The sequence below is a fragment of the Oncorhynchus tshawytscha genome, linkage group LG01, assembly GCF_018296145.1.
Source record: "Oncorhynchus tshawytscha isolate Ot180627B linkage group LG01, Otsh_v2.0, whole genome shotgun sequence".
Classification (NCBI taxonomy): Eukaryota; Metazoa; Chordata; class Actinopteri; order Salmoniformes; family Salmonidae; genus Oncorhynchus; species Oncorhynchus tshawytscha.
This window is the reverse complement of record NC_056429.1, coordinates 87,403,911-87,426,936: the sequence shown is the minus strand read 5'-3', so window position 1 is coordinate 87,426,936 and position 23,026 is coordinate 87,403,911. Positions and strand designations below refer to the sequence as shown.

The 23,026-nt window shown below is 44.0% G+C and overlaps 1 protein-coding gene across 1 annotated transcript in view; it reads right to left on the bottom strand.

The window, feature by feature from the left end:
- LOC112246397 (protein sidekick-2-like) overlaps positions 1-23,026 on the bottom strand; it is a 184,490-nt gene that overhangs the window by 34,563 nt on the left and 126,901 nt on the right. The window contains exons 23-33 of the mRNA XM_042327072.1: positions 22,120-22,270; positions 21,506-21,743; positions 17,931-18,046; positions 17,557-17,746; positions 17,230-17,328; positions 14,852-15,046; positions 13,999-14,200; positions 13,701-13,804; positions 13,131-13,201; positions 12,350-12,485; positions 2,171-2,227 (exon numbers count right to left, since the gene is read on the bottom strand). Of these exons, the coding sequence (XP_042183006.1) occupies positions 2,171-2,227; positions 12,350-12,485; positions 13,131-13,201; positions 13,701-13,804; positions 13,999-14,200; positions 14,852-15,046; positions 17,230-17,328; positions 17,557-17,746; positions 17,931-18,046; positions 21,506-21,743; positions 22,120-22,270 (1,559 nt within the window). The remainder of the gene's footprint in view (positions 1-2,170; positions 2,228-12,349; positions 12,486-13,130; positions 13,202-13,700; positions 13,805-13,998; positions 14,201-14,851; positions 15,047-17,229; positions 17,329-17,556; positions 17,747-17,930; positions 18,047-21,505; positions 21,744-22,119; positions 22,271-23,026) is intronic.

The following is a 23,026-nucleotide window of genomic DNA, read 5'->3' as shown; positions in this document are numbered from 1 at the left end:
CAAATACAAGTTCATGAGCTCATGAGACTTGGAATGGACAAGTAAATCTACCAGCGATTCTTATTGAAAATACAATGCAACCACATAGACAGAGAGTCTTTAAATCAGGGCTCACGTAGTGGTCTGTTTGAGCACACTGTCAGAACAGACAAACAAAGCATGTGGCAACAACTCCATTAGACTTAGTTTCACTTTCCATTTCCTCATGACTCCAACTCAAGGCAGCTGACTGTATCATATACATTACCTCATGACTCCAACTCAAGGCAGCGGACTGTATCATATACATTACCTCATGACTCCAACTCAAGGCAGCTGACTGTATCATATACATTACCTCATGACTCCAACTCAAGGCAGCGGACTGTATCATATACATTACCTCATGACTCCAACTCAAGGCAGCGGACTGTATCATGTACATTACCTCATGACTCCAACCCAAGGCAGCGGACTGTATCATATACATTACCTCATGACTCCAACTCAAGGCAGCTGACTGTATCATATACATTACCTCATGACTCCAACTCAAGGCAGCTGACTGCATCATATACATTACCTCATGACTCCAACTCAAGGCAGCTGACTGTATCATATACATTACCTCATGACTCCAACTCAAGGCAGCGGACTGTATCATATACATTACCTCATGACTCCAACTCAAGGCAGCGGACTGTATCATATACATTACCTCATGACTCCAACTCAAGGCAGCTGACTGTATCATATACATTACCTCATGACTCCAACTCAAGGCAGCTGACTGTATCATGTACATTACCTCATGACTCCAACTCAAGGCAGCTGACTGTATCATATACATTACCTCATGACTCCAACTCAAGGCAGCTGACTGTATCATATACATTACCTCATGACTCCAACTCAAGGCAGCTGACTGCATCATGTACATTACCTCATGACTCCAACTCAAGGCAGCTGACTGTATCATATACATTACCTCATGACTCCAACTCAAGGCAGCTGACTGTATCATATACATTACCTCATGACTCCAACTCAAGGCAGCGGACTGTATCATATACATTACCTCATGACTCCAACTCAAGGCAGCTGACTGTATCATGTACATTTCCTCATGACTCCAACTCAAGGCAGCTGACTGTATCATATACATTACCTCATGACTCCAACTCAAGGCAGCGGACTGTATCATGTACATTACCTCATGACTCCAACTCAAGGCAGCGGACTGTATCATATACATTACCTCATGACTCCAACTCAAGGCAGCGGACTGTATCATGTACATTACCTCATGACTCCAACCCAAGGCAGCGGACTGTATCATATACATTACCTCATGACTCCAACTCAAGGCAGCTGACTGTATCATATACATTACCTCATGACTCCAACTCAAGGCAGCGGACTGTATCATATACATTACCTCATGACTCCAACTCAAGGCAGCTGACTGTATCATGTACATTTCCTCATGACTCCAACTCAAGGCAGCTGACTGTATCATATATATTTCCTCATGACTCCAACTCAAGGCAGCTGACTGTATCATACACATTACCTCATGACTCCAACTCAAGGCAGCTGACTGTATCATATACATGGCTACAGATAACACACTGAGTAACTTATTTCTGCTTTATGACTAAATTGTGTGTGGTGTGAATGTGTATGTGTGTTTGTCTACCAGCACTAGGGCACTGTGCTCTTCAGTATGTGTTTCATCAGCAGTGAGACGGATTGAGTTTCATCAGCAGTGAGAAAGGTTGAGTTTCATCAGCAGTGAGAAAGGTTGAGTTTCATCAGCAGTGAGAAAGGTTGAGTTTCATCAGCAGTGAGAAAGGTTGAGTTTCATCAGCAGTGAGACATATTGAGTTTCATCAGCAGTGAGACATATTGAGTTTCATCAGCAGTGAGACAGATTGAGTTTCATCAGCAGTGAGACATATTGAGTTTCATCAGCAGTGAGACAGGTTGAGTTTCATCAGCAGTTTCATCAGCAGTGAGACCGATTGAGTTTCATCAGCAGTGAGACCGATTGAGTTTCATCAGCAGTGAGACAGACTGTTTCATCAGCAGTGAGACAGAGTGTGTGAGACAGAGTGTGTGAGACAGAGTGTGTGAGACAGAGTGTGTGAGACAGAGTGTGTGAGATGCAGGCAGGCCTGTGAGGACTTACTATCCAGCTCATACTGGGTGAGAGAGGACTCGCTCAGGTTTCTCACGCTGTAGGGGGCTGTGAGGGTGATGGGTCAAACATGAATAGGAGAGAGAGTCAGAAGTCAAAAGAGAGAGGGGGGTAGAGAAGAGACATGTTATTTTGTTAGTGTGGTACCGCAGTGCCAAGTATAGGTCCAAAAGTCTCCTTTGCAGCTTCTACCCCCAAGCCATAAGACAGCCAAGCAGTTAATCAAATGGTTACCCAGACTATTTGCATTGACATGTTTTAAGCTGCTGCTACTCAGTGTTTATTATCTATGTTTTTGTTTTTATACATACATCCATACAGTGGGGCAAAAAAGTATTTAGTCAGCCACCAATTGTGCAAATTCTCCCACTTAAAAAGATGGGAGAGGCCTGTAATTTTCATCATAGGTAGTACACTTCAACTATGACAGACACAATTAGAAAAGAAAATCCAGAAAATCACATTGTAGGATTTTTAATGAATTTGTTTGCAAATTATGGTGGAAAATAAGTATTTGGTTTATCTCAATACTTTGTTATATACCCTTTGTTGGCAATGACAAGAGGTCAAAAGTTTTCTGTAAGTCTTCACAAGGTTTTCACACACTGGTATTTTGGCCCATTCCTCCATGCAGATCTCCTCTAGAGCAGTGATGTTTTGGGGCTGTTGCTGGGCAACACGGACTTTCAACTCCCTCCAAAGATCTTCTATGGGGTTGAGATCTGGAGACTGGCTAGGCCACTCCAGGACCTTGAAATGCTTCTTACGGAGCCACTCCTTCGTTGCCCGGGCGGTGTGTTTGGGATCATTGTCTTGCTGAAAGACCCAGCCACGTTTCATCTTCAATGCCCTTGCTGATGGAAGGAGGTTTTCACTCCCGATACTTGGCCCCATTCATTATTTCCTTTACACGGATCAGTCCTCCTGGTCCCTTTGCAGAAAAAAAGCCACAAAGCATGATGTTTTCACCCCCATGCTTCACAGTAGGTATGGTGTTCTTTGGATGCAACTCAGCATTCTTTGTCCTCCAAACACAACGAGTTGAGTTTTTACCAAAAAGGTCTATTTTGGTTTCATCTGACCATATGACATTCTCCCAATCTTCTTCTGGATCATCCAAATGCTCTCTAGCAAACTTCAGACGGGCCTGGACATGTACTGGCTTAAGCAGGGGGACACGTCTGGCACTGCAGGATTTGAGTCCCTTGCGGCATAGTGTGTTACTGATTGTAGGCTTTGTTACTTTGGTCCCAGCTCTCTGCAGGTCATTCACTAGGTCCCCCCGTGTGGTTCTGGGATTTTTGCTCACCATTCTTGTGATCATTTTGACCCCACGGGGTGAGATCTTGCGTGGAGCCCCAGACCGAGGGAGATTATCAGTGGTCTTGTATGTCATCCATTTCCTAATAATTGCTCCCACAGTTGATTTCTTCAAACCAAGCTGCTTACCTATTGCAGATTCAGTCTTCCCAGCCTGGTGCAGGTCTACAATTTTGTTTCTGGTGTCCTTTGACAGCTCTTTGGTCTTGGCCATAGTGGAGTTTGGAGTGTGACTGTTTGAGGTTGTGGACAGTTGTCTTTTATACTGATAACAAGTTCAAACAGGTGCCATTAATACAGGTAACAAATGGAGGACAGAGGAGCTTCTTAAAGAAGAAGTTACAGGTCTGTGAGAGCCAGAAATCTTGCTTGTTTGTAGGTGACCAAATACTTATTTTCCACCATCATTTGCAAATAAATTCATGAAAATCCTAGAATGTGATTTTCTGGATTTTTTTCCCTCATTTTGTCTGTCATAGTTGGAAGTGTACCTATGATGAAAATTACAGGCCTCTCTCATCTTTTTAAGTGGGAGAACATGCACAATTGGTGGCTGACTAAATACTTTTTTGCCCCACTGTACGTACATACATACATACATATATATATACATACACACACACATATATACATACACACATATATATACACACACACATATATACTGCTCAAAAAAATAAAGGGAACACTTAAACATCACAATGTAACTCCAAGTCAATCACACTTCTGTGAAATCAAACTGTCCAATTAGGAAGCAACACTGATTGACAATAAATTTCACATGCTGTTGTGCAAATGGAATAGACAACAGGTGGAAATTATAGGCAATTAGCAAGACACCCCCAATAAAGGAGTGGTTCTGCAGGTGGTGACCACAGACCACTTCTCAGTTCCTATGCTTCCTGGCTGATGTTTTGGTCACTTTTGAATGCTGGCGGTGCTTTCACTCTAGTGGTAGCATGAGACGGAGTCTACAACCCACACAAGTGGCTCAGGTAGTGCAGCTCATCCAGGATGGCACATCAATGCGAGGTGTGGCAAGAAGGTTTGCTGTGTCTGTCTTCGTACTGTCCAGAGCATGGAGGCGCTATCAGGAGACAGGCCAGTACATCAGGAGACGTGGAGGAGACCGTAGGAGGGCAACAACCCAGCAGCAGTACCGCTACCTCTGCCTTTGTGCAAGGAGGAGCAGGAGGAGCACTGCCAGAGCCCTGCAAAATGACCTCCAGCAGGCCACAAATGTGCATGTGTCTGCTCAAACGGTCAGAAACAGACTCCATGAGGGTGGTATGAGGGCCCAACGTCCACAGGTGGGGGTTGTGCTTACAGCCCAACACCGTGCAGGACGTTTGGCATTTGCCAGAGAACACCAAAATTGGCAAATTCGCCACTGGCGCCCTGTGCTCTTCACAGATGAAAACAGGTTCACACTGAGCACATGTGACAGACGTGACAGAGTCTGGAGATGCTGTGGAGAACGTTCTGCTGCCTGCAACATCCTCCAGCATGACCGGTTTGGCGGTGGGTAAGTCATGGTGTGGGGTGGCATTTCTTTTGTGGGGCGCACAGCCCTCCATGTGCTCGTCAGAGGTAGCCTGACTGCCATTAGGTACCGAGATGAGATCCTCAGACCCCTTGTGAGACCATATGCTGGTGCGATTGGCCCTGGGTTCCTCCTAATGCAAGACAATGCTAGACCTCATGTGGGTTGAGCGAGCTCCATCCACCAACGCCACGTTGCACCACAGACTGTCCAGGAGTTGGCGGATGCTTTAGTCCAGGTCTGGGAGGAGATCCCTCAGGAGACCATCCGCCACCTCATCAGGAGCATGCCCAGGCATTGTAGGGAGGTCATACAGGCACGTGGACCACATTAATCTGTACAAACAATAGCACGCAAGTATAAACATCATGGGACCATGCAGCCGTCATACCACTCAGGAAGGAGACGTGTTCTGTCTCCTAGAAATGAACGTACTTTGGTGCGAAAAGTGCAAATCATCCCAGAACAAAAGCAAAGGACCTTGTGATGATGCTGGAGGAAACAGGTACAAAAGTATCTATATTCACAGTAAAACGAGTCCTATATCGACGTAACTGAAACGCTGCTCAGCAAGGAAGAAACCACTGCTCCAAAACCGCCATAGAAAAGCCAGAAAACGGTTTGCAACTGCACTTGATGAGAAAGATCCAACTTTTTGGAGAAAAGTCCAAAAATAGAACTGTTTAGCCATAATGACCATTGTTATGTTTGGAGGGAAAAGGGGGAGACTTGCAAGCCGAAGAACACCATCCCAACCGTGAATCACGGGGGTGGCAGCATCATGTTGTGGATGCTTTGCTGCAGGAGGGACTGGTGCCCTTCAAGAAATCGATTTAATCATGAGGGAGGAAAATTATGTGGATATATTGAAGCAACAGCTCAAGACATCATTCAGGAAGTTAAAGCTTAGTCGCAAATGGGTTTTCCAAAATGGACAATGACCCCAAGCATACTTCCAAAGTTGTGACAAACCGGCTTAAGGACAACAAAGTCAAGGTATTAGAGTGGCCATCACAAAGCCCTGACCTCAATCATATAATTTGTGGGCAGAACTGAAAAAACCTGACTCAGTTACACCAGCTCTGTCAGGAGGAATGGGCCAAAATTCACCCAACTTATTGTGGGAAGCTCGTGGAAGGCTACCTGAAATATTTGACCCAAGTTAAATAATTTAAAGCCAATGCTACCAAATACTAATTGAGAGTATGTAAACTTCTGACCCACTGGGATTGTGATGAAAGAAATTAAAGCTGAAATAAATCATTCTCTCCACCATTATTCTGACATTTCACATTCTTAAAATGAATTGGTGATCCTAACTGACCTAAGAAGGGAGTTTTTACCAGGATTAAATGGCAGGAATTGTGAAAAACTGAGTTTAAATGTATTTGACTAAGGTGTATGTAATCTTCCGACTTCAACTGCATGTATACATATATATATATATATATATACACACACACACACAGTGCCTTCGGAAAGAATTCAGACCCCTTGGCTTTTTCTACATTTTGTTACGTATTCTAAAATGGATGAAATATTTTCTCCCCCTCATCAATCCACAAACAATACCCCATAATGACAAAAAAAATGTTTAAAAAATATATATATTTATACTAAAAAGAAAACAGAAATATCACATTTACATAAGTACTCAGACCCTTTACTCAGTACTTTATTGAATCATCTTTGAAAGTGATTACAGCCTCGAGTCTTCTTGGGTATGACGCTACAAGATTGGCACACTTTTGGGGAGCTTCTCCCATTCTTCTCTGCAGATCCTCTCAAGCTCTTTCAGGTTGGATGGGATGCGTCGCTGCACACTATTTTCAGGTTTTTCGGCCCAGATGGCATCCCAGCCGGGTCCTCAGAGCATGCGCAGACCAGCAGGCTGGAGTGTTTACGGACATATTAAATCTTTCCCTATCCCAGTCTGCTGTCCACACATGCTTCAAGATGGCCACCATTGTTCCTGTACCCAAGAAAGCAAAAGTAACTCAACTAAATACTGTAGCACTCACTTCGCTCATCATGAAGTGCTTCGAGAGACTCGTCAAGGATCACATCACCTCCACCCTACCTGATACCCTAGACCCACTTTAATTTTCTTACCGCCCCAATAGATCCACAGATGATGCCATCGCCATTGGACTGCACACTGCCTTTTCCCATCTGGACAAGAGGAATACCTATGTAAGAATACTGTTTATTGACTATAGCTCAGCATTCAACCCCAAAGTACCCTCCAAGCTCATCATTAAGCTTGAGGCCCTGGGTCTGGACCATGCCCTGCACAACCGGGTCCTGAACTTCCTGATGGGTGGTGAAGGAAGGAAACAACATCTCCACTTTGCTGATCCTTAACACTGGGTCCCAAAAGGGTGCCCCCTCCTGTACTCCCTGTTCACCCATGACTGCATGGCCACGCACACCTCCAACTCAATCATCAAGTTTGCAGAAGACTAACAGGGAGTGTGGTGCCAGGAAAATACCCTCTCACTCAACATCAACAAAACAAAGTAGATGATCGTGGGCTTCAGGAAAGAACTATAAAAGTTTCATCAAGCGCTATGATTAAACTGGCCCTCATGAGGACCACCACATGAATGGAAGACCCAGAGTTACCTCAACTGCAGAGGATAAATGACCAAGCATTATCACTATTGGAGACATATTTTAAGTTTTACAAGTGTATTTTATACAGCTCTGAAACTTGTTTTAAATGCAAAGAAAACACATTTAATGATTTTTAATAGGTTCAAAATGTTGGTTGAAATTCACTTACACTTACGAGCTTAGATGGTTCTCAAATTAATCAGGTCTCTGCATATAAATACTTAGGGACATGGTTGGATGATGAACATGGTTGAATGATTTTAAAATGCATATTGACCAACTTTGTAAACGGCTAAAAATCAAGCTAGGCTTCATCTATAGAAACAGGACATGCTTGTCCTCTACAAATAGAAGACACATTGTGCAAGCTACTTTTATGTCTGTTATAGATTATGGGGATATTATTTACATGCATGCTACGGCATCAACACTTAAATCGCTGGATGCTACTTATCATTGTGCACTTAGGTTTATTACGGGTGCTACAGAACTCACCACTGTGTTTTATATCAAAATGTGGGTTGGACTTCACTGTCTGTGAGACAAGAACAACATGCTCTCGTGTTTGTCTATAAAGCACTTCTGAATAAGCTACCTTCTTATTTATCATCACTCATCAATATTATAGTTCTAATTCCTAAAACCAGGTCTCAAACAGGGATTACACTTGAGGCCCATGTGATTTCCACAGAGTTGGGTATGGCTGCCTTTTCCTGTTACGCTCCTTGCCTGTGGAATAGCCTAAACTTAAACCTGAGACTCTTGTCGCCCATTTTAAATATTTATTGGAGGATTTGTATTTTTGTATTGCTTGTAACTGTTTCAGGTAGTGCAAGTTCTTGTGCTGTTAGGGGAATAACCTGTGTTTAATCTGTTGCTGTATTTGTTTGTGTTATCTGCAATCAATTTGTTTGTCTTTTGTAGTTTCTTAATCATTGTACCTAAACTCTATGTGTAAACATGAATACGCACGACCCAGCTGTAAAAGAGACCTTGGTCTCAGTCTGTGTTCCTTGTTGGAATAATAATAAGTTCATTAGAGATACCAACCTCAGAAATTGTAGCCCAAATAAACGCTTCAAGTAACAGACACATCTCAACATCAACTGTTCAGAGGAGACTATGTGAATCAGGCCTTAATGCACAAATTGCTGCACTAGCACTACTAAAGGACACCAATAAGAAGAAGAGACTTGTTTTGGCCAAGAAACATGAGCAATGGTCCAAAATGGAGGATTTTAGTTCCAACCGCCGTGTCTTTGTGACACGCGGTGTGTGTGAACGGATGACCTCCACTTGTATTTCCGACCGTAAAGCACAGAGGAGGTGTTATGGTGTGGGGGTGCTTTGCTGGTTGCACTGTTTGTGATTTATTTAGAATTCAAGGCACACTTAACCAGCACAGCTACAACAGCATTCTGCAGTGTTAAGCCATCCCATCTGGTTTGGGCTTAGTGGGACTATGATTTGTTTTTCAACAGGACAATGACCCAACACACCTCCAGGCTGTGTAAGGGCTATTTGACCAAGAAGGAGAGTGGTGGAGTGCTGCATCAGATGACCTGGCCTCCACAATCACCCGATCTCAACCAAATTGAGAAGGTTTGGGATGAGTTGGACAGCAGAGTGAAGGAAAAGCAGCCAGTAATCAAGGCAAAGGGTGGCTATTTGAATCTGAAATGTATTTCGATTTGTTTAACACTTGTTTGTTGCTAAATGGTTCTATATGTGTTATTTCATAGTTTTGTGTTCGCTATGCAATGTGGAGAATGAATGAATGGGGCCATGTATCATGAGATTTTGAGTGAAAACCTCCTTCCATCAGCAACGGCATTGAAGATGAAATGTGGCTGGGTCTTTCAGCATGACAATGACCCCAAACACACCGCCCGGGCAACGAAGGAGTGGCTTCGTAAGAAGCATTTCATGGTCCTGGAGTGGCCTAGCCAGTCTCCAGATCTCAACCCCATAGAAAATCTTTGGAGGGAGTTGAAAGTCCGTGTTGCCCAGCAACAGCCCCAAAACATCACTGCTCTAGAGGAGATCTGCATGGAGGAATGGGCCAAAATACCAGCAACAGTGTGTGAAAACCTTGTGAAGACTTACAGAAAACGTTTGACCTCTGTCATTGCCAACAAAGGGTATATAACAAAGTTTTGAGATAAACTTTTGTTATTGACCAAATACTTACTTTCCACCATAATTTGCAAATAAATTCATTAAAAATCATACAATGTGATTTTCTGGAATTTTTTCCCACATTTTGTCTGTCATAATTGAAGTGTACCTATGATGAATATTACAGGTCTCTCTCATCTTTTAAGTGGGGGAACTTTCACAATTGGTGGCTGACTAAATACTTTTTTTCCCCACTGTATATGTCTCTCTTTCTGCATGGCCTGGGGGAGAGTCTCCTCCAGAATTTTACAACCTGAGATAACAGAACCTGGGTGTAGGAGTGAGAGAGGGGGAAGCCACGATCTGTATCCAGAAAGGGCCACGTCATGACAGTGCTTAGGGTCATTCTCCTGTTGGATGGTGAACCTTCGCCCCAGTCTGAGGTCCTGAGCGCTCTGGAGCAAGTTTTCATCAAGGATCTCTCTGTACTATGCTCCGTTCATCTTTTGCTCTATCCTGAGTAGTCTCCCAGTCCCTGCCGTTGTAAAACATAAACACAGCAGGATGCTGCCACCCCCATGCTTCACCATAGGGATTGTGCCAGGTTTCTTCCAGACGTGACATTTGGCATTCAGGCCAAATAGTTCAATCTTGGTTTCATCAGACCAGAACATCTTGTTTCTCATGGTCTGAGAGTCTTTAGGTGCATTTTGGCAAACTCCAAGTGGATGTCATTAGAGAGTTGGGCCAGTAACCAAAAGGTTGCTGGATCCAATCCCTGAGCTGACAATGTAAAAATCTGTCGTTCTGCCCCTGAGCACTGTTCCCCAGGCGCTGAAGACGTGGATGTCGATCAAGGCAGCCCCCCCGCACCTCTCTGTTTCAGAGGGGTTAGGTTAAATGCGGAAGACACATTTCAGTTGTACAACTGACTAGGTATCCCTCTTTCCCCCATGTGCCTTTTACTGCGGAGTAGCTTCTGTCTGGCCACTCTACCATGAGCGCCTGAGTGTTGGAGTGCTGCAGAGACATTTGTCATTCTGGAAGGTTCTCCCATCTCCACAAAGGAACTCTGGAGCTCTGTCAGAGTGACCATCGCGTTGTTGGTCACGTCCCTGACCAAATCCCTTCTCCCCCGATTGCTCAGTTTGGCCAGGCAGCCAGCTCTAGGAAGAGTCTTGGTGTTTCCAAATATCTTCCATTTAAGAATAATGGAGGCCACTGTGTTCTTGGAGACCTTGCTGCATAAATGTTTTGGTACCCTTCCCCAGATCCGTGCCTCGACATAATACTGTCTCGGAGCTCTACAGACAATTCCTTTGACCTCATAGCTTGGGTTTTGCTCTGATATGCATTGTCAACTGTGGGACCTTATATAGACCAGTGTGTGCCTTTCCAAATCATGTCCAATCAATTGAATTTACCACGGGTGGACTCAACAATGATCAATGGAAACAGGATGCACCTGAGCTCAATTTCCAGTCTCATAGCAAAATCTGAATACTGTTTTAAATTTTTTATACATTTGCAAACATTTCAAAAAAACTGTTTTACTTTTGTCATTATAGGGTATTGTGTGTCGATTGATGAGGAAAAAATGAATTGAATCCATTTATAAGGCTGTAACGTAACAAAATGTGGAAAAAGTCAGTGTCTGAATAATTTCCGAAGGCACTGTATACATAACAAAATGCAGCTAATATTTTCTTACTTAAAAAACTCTGCTTAAGGGCTTGTAAGTAAGTATTTTACTGTAAAGTCTACACCTGTTGTATTTGGCAAATGTGACAAATACAATTTGATGTGACTGTTCTGCAAGAACCAGTGAAAAACCCACACAATCATAGAAACCCATACTAACTTCATCAAAGAGAAATGAAACATCACACAGACATAGAAACCCACACTAACTTCATCAAAGAGAAATGAAACATCACACAGACATAGAAACCCATACTAACTTCATCAAAGAGAAATGAAACATCACACAGACATAGAAACCCACACTAACTTCATCAAAGAGAAATGAAACATCACACAGACATAGAAACCCATACTAACTTCATCAAAGAGAAATGAAACATCACACAGACATAGAAACCCACACTAACTTCATCAAAGAGAAATGAAACATCACACAGACATAGAAACCCACACTAACTTCATCAAAGAGAAATGAAACATCACACAGACATAGAAACCCACACTAACTTCATCAAAGAGAAATGAAACATCACACAGACATAGAAACCCACACTAACTTCATCAAAGAGAAATGAAACATCACACAGACATAGAAACCCACACTAACTTCATCAAAGAGAAATGAAACATCACACAGACATAGAAACCCACACTAACATCACACAGACCGAGCAAATAGTAGAAGACTATTAGAAGGGACTGATTCTAAGAAGTGTAGTGTCAGGTGTCAGGCACAGCCAGTGTTACAGGAAGACAATATAGGAGAATGTTTGGTACACTTTCTGATGGAGTTCTGTGTGGCCTTCTTGAGAGATGGTGGTTGATGTGAGGTTGTAGGAGCATTGTGGGGAGGTTAGGACAATACTCACAGTTGAGCTCGGTCCATGTATTGGAGGGGCTGTTGGCGGTGCGTACGGAGACGCTGCGGAGGCGGTCGTACATGAGCTCCCGGTATCGTATCCGGAAACCCAGGAGGATACCGTTAATCTTCTCCTCAGACGGATGCTGTGATGACAATACATAACGTGAGACTACCATTAGGTCATGTTCAACATAGTCTTTTCACGGACAGTCATATTTACAAAGCCGAGCAAGCTAACTAGATATTTGATTAAAAATAACAATATATTTAATTCATAACTCGCTTTACGATCATCCCATTTATGGCAAGCCCTCCCCGGCAAAGCATGGCCAGTGTACAACAGGACTAAGATAAAGGAGGATTCAAAAATCCCCAGAAAACCGGAGCTCATCCATGGCTGACTCACACAGACAAAAATCCCCAGACAACCGGATCTCATCCATGGCTGACTCACACAGACAGAAATTCCCCTGTTGTAAAACATTAGATAACAGGGCCAGAACAAATGGAAAAGAGAGGAGTGAGAGAGAGAACAGGGGAAAGAGATGTCTCGTTTGGATGTCTCGGTGTAAAACTCCTACAGGCAGTAACCTGGGAACTCTCCATCTCCCCGTTATGACCTGCTAATTCAGGTGTTAGTGTTAGAGAGAGGAGGTGTGTGTTCCACTCAGTCTAAGTACACCCTATTCACCGTGCTACCCTCTCATTACCACCCACTGACTGACAGATGACTGGGTTTTTACTGCGGATAGGAAGACAGACATCAGGACCAATCACCACGTGATTACCTGCCAGCGAATCAGCACGGATGTAGTTGTGTGTGGTGTGACAGAGAGGATTGTGGGGGCTTCGTCAGGGGCTGCAACAGAAGGAGAGAAAAGAAAAGAAGGTTGAAAGTGAGGACAATTAGTTGAGACTACCACCAGGTGCAAATAACTAAAGCAGTGGTATTCACAGCATACACAACTAAAAGAACATATCACCCACTGGTAAACAAGTCAAATATGGGCATGACATTGATTTGAAGGAAGAACATTTCTTGAATTAAAGTTAGTTCTTCTCGGTTGACATTGTTTGGTTTTAAGTGCCACCCCCCCCCGTCACACAGCAACCACAGATGGTGAAGATGATATCACCTATTCTGCTGCTGCCAATAATGTCCTCACCACAGCATTACATTAACTCTAACCCAACACTGATGTAAAACATACTTTATAGAACCCCTGCATACAAATGTGTCAATGTGGCAAATCCAAGGATAATGAATACCAAATCATGTGTGGATAATGATGTCCACAAGGATCTGTATTTTCAATGCAGTAAGATATCACAACTTGAAAACAGTTCTAGTCTCTTACCGTCCTGTAGTGTGGTGATAACTTCACTCTCCTCGCTGTATTCACTGTCTCCTATGTCGTTGGTGGCTTTCACTCTAAACTGGTAGGAGATGAAGGGCTTCAGCCTAGCAACAGAGATGTAACACATGACAACATCATTCTCAGTCGTTACAAGATTTTTTTCAACCTTTCAAGTTCCATTTAGGGCTAAGTGCAGCTTTTCCAAGCAAATATCTCAAATATCTCAGCTCAGGAAACCTTCCACTATGTACCCCTGTTAGTGCACTGGGTAGGGTGCTAGGTAGGGTCTATAATGTACCTGCCAACTATGTAGAAGCTAGACTCGTGGTTGACCGAGGCAGAGTGGACGGTCCAGTTGCTGTCGGGCAGTTCTCTCAGCTGCACGGTGTAGTAGCGGACCGGAGAGAGGCCATCGCTGCCTGGTTCCCATGACAACAACACGCTGCGGGCCTGAACATTCTCTTGGGGCACCATGGGACGCCCGGTGGGCTGAGGGCGAGCTGGGGGGGGGAGACAGAGGAAGAGGGGAAGAGAGAGGGGAAAACAGAGGGGGTTAAAGAGGCTAACAAGGTTAACAACAACAGTTCTACGATAACAGAAAGAAAGTTTGAACTGTGTACTGTCAGTTCTTATCAGGTTAAACAAATGACCACACACAATATCATTAGCCTACAGTACTCACTAACTTCAAGTGCTTGTGTAAAAACACTAAACAAATAGCTTGTTACTGCAGATGTAACCGGGCCGAATATGACTCATTAGAAACCAATGTGCTGAATCTGTAAACCACTATCAGATGAGTGTTTCTTCTAAACTCGATGGAATTCTCTGTTGTTTACAGTAACTGTCTGACTTAGCCCAGCCACTCTAACATTTTGTGTCAACCCTGAGAAAATAAACCTGTCTGCTCTCTAACACATGTAGACAGTATTCTGTGGTATGCTCTATAAGTACAATAACTCATATGCTAATGTAACATAAAACTTGATCTAAGTACACAAAATACACAATTATTTCTGTAATGTCCTATAAGCTACAATAACTCATACTATAACTTTTCCATATGTTTTTGGTATATTCAATAAGTACAATAACTCAAACACTAATGTGATATAACACGTCATCTGACATATCTTTCAAATCACATTTACCTCTCTTCTCGGTAGTGACCACCAGTGCCTCTGCAGCCTCCCCCCAGCCCTTGCGTGTCTGGGCTGTGATGCGGAACACGTACACTGACTCTTGTTTCAGGCCAGTCACCATGTACTGGCGAGCACTCGGGTTTAAGACGTCCACTGTGGCCGTGTTGCTATTGGTCGAGTTCAGACGATACGTGATCTGATAGGCTGAGAAGAGAAAACAGAAAACACAACATGAAAGCATAGAGTCAGAGTCAGACACTATATTAACTTGATGATTAAACGTAATGTCTGTCAACATTTCCTTCGGAAGATATGATGATTATCCTTAATGTCTGTCAACATTTCCTTCAGAAGATATGGACACCCACATTTTAAAGTGGAACTGACAGTGTTTTAACTACTTTGCAGACAAACAGACAATCATATCAGTCAAAAATATCAAATACTCAGTTTATGCTTCAAAAACATCTTCATTTGACTCAACATTCCATGATGTACAGTAAGGCATTGTTGGCAGAATAGATGGATGCAGTTCAATGCATGATTAATATAATTCACCAACACATTTCTTGGTAGTCCCAAAACACATTGCTGTCGGGTTGTCAATCACAGCCTGGTACATTGTTTGCTGCCTCCACCCATTCTGGATACTTTCTTTCAGTTTCAATATATTCTGAACAAGAACGGACGACCGGGAAGACGACTGGGAAGGCTGGGAATGTCAATACAATCAAACTAGTTAGGGCAATGATCACAAGTCAGTCATAACGTGGCTAATAGGCCAGCGCACTTGTCAAACAAAGCCCGCGGGCTGAATAGGACACACAAGCGTGTATAAATTAGTAAACAGTTGAGTCATTAACTTTATAAAATTACAGCCTGATGCGCACGCATAGGTGAATTCAACTTCAACTACGCTACTTTCGTGTGTCCCATTTACAATGCGTAGCGGAGGGTTAAGTGTACAGACACATGCCAGTCCTAGCTGGGCTACTAAAATGTTGCAGTCTGGCTTCGGTTTATAAAACTTAAATAACCAACAATAAATAACCAAAAACTAAACCTGCAACAAAACACCATACCTGTAGTCTTATTCCAGCAACATTTGGTGGGTGGGGTTATATCCTTCCTGTTTGGCCCTGTCCGGGGGTGTCCTCGGATAGGCCACAGTGTCTCCTGACCCCTCCTGTCTCAGCCTACAGTATTTATGCTGCAGTAGTTTGTGCCGGGGGGCTAGGGTCAGTTTGTTATATCTGGGGTACTTCTCCTGTCCTATTCGGTGTCCTGTGTGAATTTAAGTGTGCTCTCTAATTCTCTCTTTCTCTCTTTCTTTCTCTCTCTCGGAGGACCTGAGCCCTATGACCATGCCTCAGGACTACATGACATGATGACTCCTTGCTGTCCCCAGTCCACCTGGCCGTGCTGCTGCTCCAGTTTCAACTGTTCTGCCTTATTATTATTCGACCATGCTGGTCGTCATGTATGAACATTTGAACAGCTTGGCCATGTTCTGTTATAATCTCCACACGGCACAGCCAGAAGAGGACTGGCCACCCCACATAGCCTGGTTCCTCTCTAGGTTTCTTCCTAGGTTTTGGCCTTTCTAGGGAGTTTTTCCTAGCCACCGTGCTTCTACTTCCTGCATTGCTTGCTGTTTGGGGTTTTAGGCTGGGTTTCTGTACAGCACTTGGCGATATCAGCTGATGTACGAAGGGCTATATTAATACATTTGATTTGATTTGATTTGAGCAGTAGCCTCGGCTGGCTACTCAACAGACGTTGCAATACATTTTGAGTGCACCATACATCAATGCTGCATTCAACCGCACTGGTGATCCATGCAGTGCAAAAACATGAAAAACATGTTTGACATTTAAATGTTATAACAATCTATAGCTACGTTTTTGTTATTTGGAGTTAGGGTCACAGCATAATATGCACATCTGCAAGCTAGCATAGCAGTAAAGGATGGACAAATATTATTTCTCTCTTTTGTTGTAATATGTTAAAATGCTATATTCGGCATGCTACCCCACACGTTTGTGGGGCCACAGGCGTGGTGGACATTATAAAGGACCACATTTTTTCAAATAAAACAACGGGCAGTTTGAGTCGTGGCTGCAATTTCTGTGTCTTTTCAATATGGCCAATGCGCTGATTGCAACAACTCTGGCAGTTCTACTTTGAGCCCTTTGAACCTGCCTGAAACATAATGGTGAACACAAGTATCTGGTTGGTTCTAACAAATATCTGGTTGGTTCTACGATGCTAGGTCAAAAGTTGGTTATATCTAAATCATCATAGTCAAGGTGATGTTGTCATTCTTGTGGAGTCTGGACAGGTTAAAGGTGAAAGGTCTGGTCAGGGTCAAAGGTCAAACCACATACCCAGGATGATACCATTAGGCTGGGACGGGGACTGCCAGATGAGACGCACCGAGGTGGTCCGGACCTCAGGGAACAGGATGCCCACTGGAGGGCCGGGCACTGGAGACAAGAGAGTGGCAGAGGGGTTAGACTATTTAACACCTCTTTCTTCACTTCAGATGCATTGGTTTACTGAATGGTAGTGGGCATTGGTATACTATAATATCAAATTCTGGATAAGCTATTTGAAAGCTTGAAAATATCCTGTATCCACCACTACTTGATGTCTAAGGGCCCTACAGGTAGTATACATTAAGAAAGGCATATATTATGCTGCCCAGTGCATACCGTCGTCCAGAGTTCTCTCCAGTATGAGTGGTGAGCTGGGCATGCCGTCTCCGATGCGGGTGAAGGCCAGGACCTGGATCTCATAGAGGACGTATTTCCCCAGACCAGTCAGCTGGACACTGTGGCTGGCGTTCCCATCCACTGTCCACAACTGGAGGGAAGAGTCAGAGTCCTTCTCCCTATACAACACCTGAAAGCGAAGAGAATAGAAGAAAACAGAGGATAGATGAGAAGAGTGGAGAAGAGAGGGAAGAAGAGAAGAGCAAAAGGAAGATGTTGAATTAGAGAGTGGGAGAGGGAGTAATGGAATTATTTTTGTGTACAGTATTGTATCCCTCTTGGAGGCGAGGGTGATGACTAAGCACCTCACACACCTTGTATCCCAAGATCAGCCCATTCCGGTCTGGTTCTGGTACTTCAAACCAGCGCACCAGGATACTGCTGGAGGTTGTGGCAAAGGCTGACACGTTGGTGGGGCCACAGGAGGGGACTGGAGGGAATAACAAATTTAAAAAATCACTTTTAAGACCCAAATCCAGGTATTTTACGCTGATGATATTGTAACTTATTGTTGTGCCTCGTCTCTCACAAAAGGTTCCCAGAACTTGCAAACTGCTTTTTATACCTTGTGTCAGTTGAAGCTTATCCTCATTACTGACAAAACTAAACTAATATTGTTTTCTAAAGCAAGAAATAGACCTCTGAACCTTTCACCTATTATTACTTGTCAGGGCAATGAGATTGAGACTGTAACCTCATATAAATATCTTGGAATATTAATTGATGACAGCCTCTATTTTACATTACATATTCAACATCGTACAAAAAAATGGAAACTGATTTGGGATTATATTTTAGGAATAAGGCCGGTTTTTCTTTCGAAGCCAGGAGGCTAGTATCAGCTACATTTATGCTTATACAAGACTATGGTGATGTTTTATATATGAATGCTTCCGCTCAGTGTTTGAGATCAATTGACACCCTTTACCATGGAGCTTTGAGATGTATTTTAAACTGCAAAACCCTTACGTACCACTGCAATTTATATACCAGTGTTGGCTGGCCTTCTCTAATCAATCATAGGCTCAGTCACTGGTATACTATAATTTAGCCCAAACAACTACATCTCCACCTAATGTATAGATTTATGTATTTATTTTGCTCCTTTGCACCCCATTATTTCTATCTCTACCTTGCACATTCTTCCACTGCAAATCTACCCTTCCAATGTTTTACTTTCTATATTGTATTTACTTCGCCACCATGGCCTTTGTTTTGCCTTTACCTCCCTTAGCCCACCTCCTTCACTCACATTGTATATGGACTTATTTTTCTACTGTATTATTGACTGTATGTTTGTTTTACTCCATGTGTAACTCTGTGTCGTTGAATGTGTCGAACTGCTTTGCTTTATCTTGGCCAGGTCGAAATTGTTCTCAACTTGCCTACCTGGTTAAATAAAGGTAAAAAACATAAACAAAAATACATCTTCATGGGCCATTGTGTGTGTGTGTGTTAAAGACACATAGACACTGAGGCCTAGGGTCTAACCCAGGTGTGACTGTAGCTCCAGAGAATCAGGCCAGCTAGGCTATGACTCCTTCCTGGCACACGTCCTCTCACTGTCAACCATGTTTATTTTCAGCAAACTTAACATGTGTAAATATTTGTCTGAACATAACAAGATTCAACAACTGAGACATAAACTGAACAAGTTCCACAGACATGTGACTAACTGAAATTGAATAATGTGTCCCTGAACAAAGGGTAGGTCAAAATCAAAAGTGACAGTCAGTATCTGGTGTGGCCACCAGCTGCATTAAGTACTGCAGCTCCTTCTCATGGACTGCACCAGATTTGTCAGTTCTTGCTGTGAGATGTTACCCCACTCTTCCACCAAGGCACCTGCAAGTTCCCAAATATTTCTGGGGGGAATGGCCCTAGCCCTCACCCTCCGATCCAACAGTCCCCATACGTGCTCAATGGGATTGTGATCCGGGCTCTTCGCTGGCCATGGAAGAACACTGACTTTCCTGTCTTGCAGGAAATCACGCACAGAACGAGCACTATGGCTGGTGGCATTGTCATGCTGGAGGGTCATGTCATGATGAGCCTGCAGGAAGGGTACCACATGAGGGAGGAGGATGTCTTCCCTGTAACACACAGCGTTGAGATTGCCTACAATGACAACAAGCTCAGTCCAATAATGCTGTGACACACTGCCACCCCAGACCATGACGGACCCTCACCCTCGATCCCGCTCTAGAGTACAGGCCTCGGTGTAACGCTCATTCCTTCGACGATAAATGTGAATCCAACCATCACCCCGGTGAGACAAAACCGTGACTTGTCAGTGAAGAGCACTTTTTGCCAGTCCTGTCTTTTCCGGCGACAGTGGGTTTATTGCACATAGGCGACATTGTTTCCGGTGATGTCTGGTGAGGACCTGCCTTACAACAGGCCTACAAGCCCTCAGTCCAGCCTCTCTCAGCCTATTGCAGACAGTCTGAGCACTGATGGAGGGATTGTGGGTTCCTGGTGTAACTCAGGTAGTTGTTGTTGCCATCCTGTACCTGTCCCGCAGGTGTGATGTTCGGATATACCGATCCTGTGCAGGTGTTGTTACACGTGGTCTGCTACTGCGAGAACGATCAGCTGTCCGTCCTGTCTCCCTGCAGCGCTGTCTTAGGCGTCTCACAGTATGGACATTGCAATTTATTGCCCTGGCCACATCTGCAGTCCTCATGCCTCCTTGCAGCATGCCTAAGGCACATTCACGCAGATGAGCGGGGGGCCATGGGCATCTTTCTTTTGGTGTTTTTCAGAGTCAGTAGAAAGGCCTCTTTAGTGTCCTATAGTTTTCATAACTGTGACCTTAATTGCCTAACGTCTGTAAGCTGCTAGTGTCTTAACGACCATTCCACACGTGCATGTTGATTAATTGTTTATGATTCATTGAACAAGCATGGGAAACTGTGTATAAACCCGTTACAATGAGATCTGTGAAGTTATTTGGATTTTTACGAAAGACAGGGTCCTGAAAAAGGAACTTTTCTTTTTTTTGCTGAGTTTATATGTGATTATAAAACTTCTGATTCTGAATATGTTGATGTTGTGAGTGGAAAAAAGGAAAAAACACAGGAATTCCACATTGTAGCCCATGTGTTCCCAATTTCCTCCTCTACTCTCTACTCCCTAAAGTCTGGTAGCCACAGTGACTGCACCAGCGGGGGGTGGGGGGAGAGAGAGAGAGAGAGAGAGAGGCAGACAGACGGGTTGATGTCTGTTTCATAAGGCTCCATGAAGAAGAAAGAGTAAAACTACCTTGGCCCCAATGCCATACACATGGATAGCTAAAGAGCTAATATGCAGGAGGTCTGGGCCAAACCCACATATGGGTGAATATAACCTGCACACAGTGTTGTGTGTGACTGAAAATCTGGTATTATAGATCAGAATACTGGTTCTGAAGATCAGAATACTGGTTCTGAAGATCAGAATACTGGTTCTGAAGAGCAAAATACCGGTTCTGAAGATCAAAATACTGGTTCTGAAGAGCAAAATACCGGTTCAGAAGATCAAAATACTGGTTCTGTAGATCTGAATGCTGGTACTGTAGATCAGAATTCTGGTTCTGTAGATCAGAATTCTGGTTCTGTAGATCAGAATACTGGTTCTGTAGCTATAGGCCATGCCTTTTAAGTCCTAAATTAATGAAGTGTGTAGGTCAAGGGTCCCCATATTAAAGACTGAACATCAGTGCTGTGTGTGATACTCCACCAATTGTTGAGATGTGAACAGTATTTTAACCAGTATATAACAGCATCTACCGTATACAGAGTCTGCATCCCAAATTGCACCCTATTCCCTATGGACCCTGGTCAAAAGTAGTGCACTATACTATATAGAGAATTAGGTTCCATTTGGGACAAAGGCAGTGTGATCTCACCAGACTCCCTGGTCCTTCCTCTGACAGGCTGGCTCCAGGGCCCGGCCCCAATGCCATTGAGAGCCTGAACCCTGACATCATACTCTGTCCACTCCTCCAGGTCCTCGATGGTGAACTCCCTCTCCAGCCGGTCAGCGATCACATGGGTCAGCGCCCTACCCTGGGAGCCTGTGCGGGAGTACTGGACCCGGTAGCCCACCACCTCTGGGTCCCCATTGTACTCCCACTCTGGTAGGGGCTGGGGGGGTAAGAGATGGAGGTAGAGGTGGGGAGGGCGAGAGAGGGAGAGAGGGCGAGAGCGGGGTGGGAGGGAGGGGGAGAGAGGGTGAGGGAGAGAGATGGTGAGGGAGAAAGAGGGTGAGGGAGAGAGGGAGGGAGAGAGATGGTGAGGGAGAGAGATGGTGAGGGAGAAAGAGGGTGAGGGAGAGAGGGAGGGAGAGAGAGGGTGAGGGAGAGAGGTAAGAGGGGTGGAGAGAGTGAGAGGTGGAGCGGGAGACAGAAATGAAAGAAAGAAAGGAGAGAGAAATCCATAATAATCAGTATAAATCAAACATCGCTTGATGATGAAACCAGAGCATCATATCATGTCGTCAGTCTGTTGAGACGTCACGTACCACCCATCGGAGCCACAGACTGGTCTCGCTGGCCGTGCGCAGGGTGACGTTAGCGGGGAACATATCTGGACGGGCCTGCAAGGTCTGGATCTTCCTGGAGGGCTGACTGGGAGGACTAGTCCCCACAATGTTCACCTGACGCATACGGAACCTACCAAGGGGGAGGGAAGTAACAAGAGCAAAGTCATCACAGGAGAGGTCCATAGGGCCCAGAGGGCTCACAGCTCTATTCATTACATCTAAACTAGACTAACAGAGATCATGAAGCTGTATTGTTTTGAGTTAATGGGTCCCAGGAATCTGCATAAGGTGTTAGAGGTTAGCTACACTACCTGTATAAGGGTTAGAGGTTAGAGGTTAGGTACACTACCTGTATAAGGGTTAGAGGTTAGAGGTTAGGTACACTACCTGTATAAGGGTTAGAGGTTAGAGGTTAGGTACACTACCTGTAGAAGGGTTAGAGGTTAATGGTTAGCTACACTACCTGTATAAGGGTTAGAGGTTAGAGGTTAGGTACACTACCTGTAGAAGGGTTAGAGGTTAGAGGTTAGGTACACTACCTGTAGAAGGGTTAGAGGTTAATGGTTAGCTACACTACCTGTATAAGGGTTAGAGGTTAGAGGTTAGGTACACTACCTGTAGAAGGGTTAGAGGTTAGAGGTTAGGTACACTACCTGTAGAAGGGTTAGAGGTTAGAGGTTAGGTACACTACCTGTAGAAGGGTTAGAGGTTAATGGTTAGCTACACTACCTGTAGAAGGGTTAGAGGTTAGTGGTTAGCTACACTACCTGTAGAAGGGTTAGAGGTTAGAGGTTAGGTACACTACCTGTAGAAGGGTTAGAGGTTAGAAGTTAGGTACACTACCTGTAGAAGGGTTAGAGGTTAATGGTTAGCTACACTACCTGTA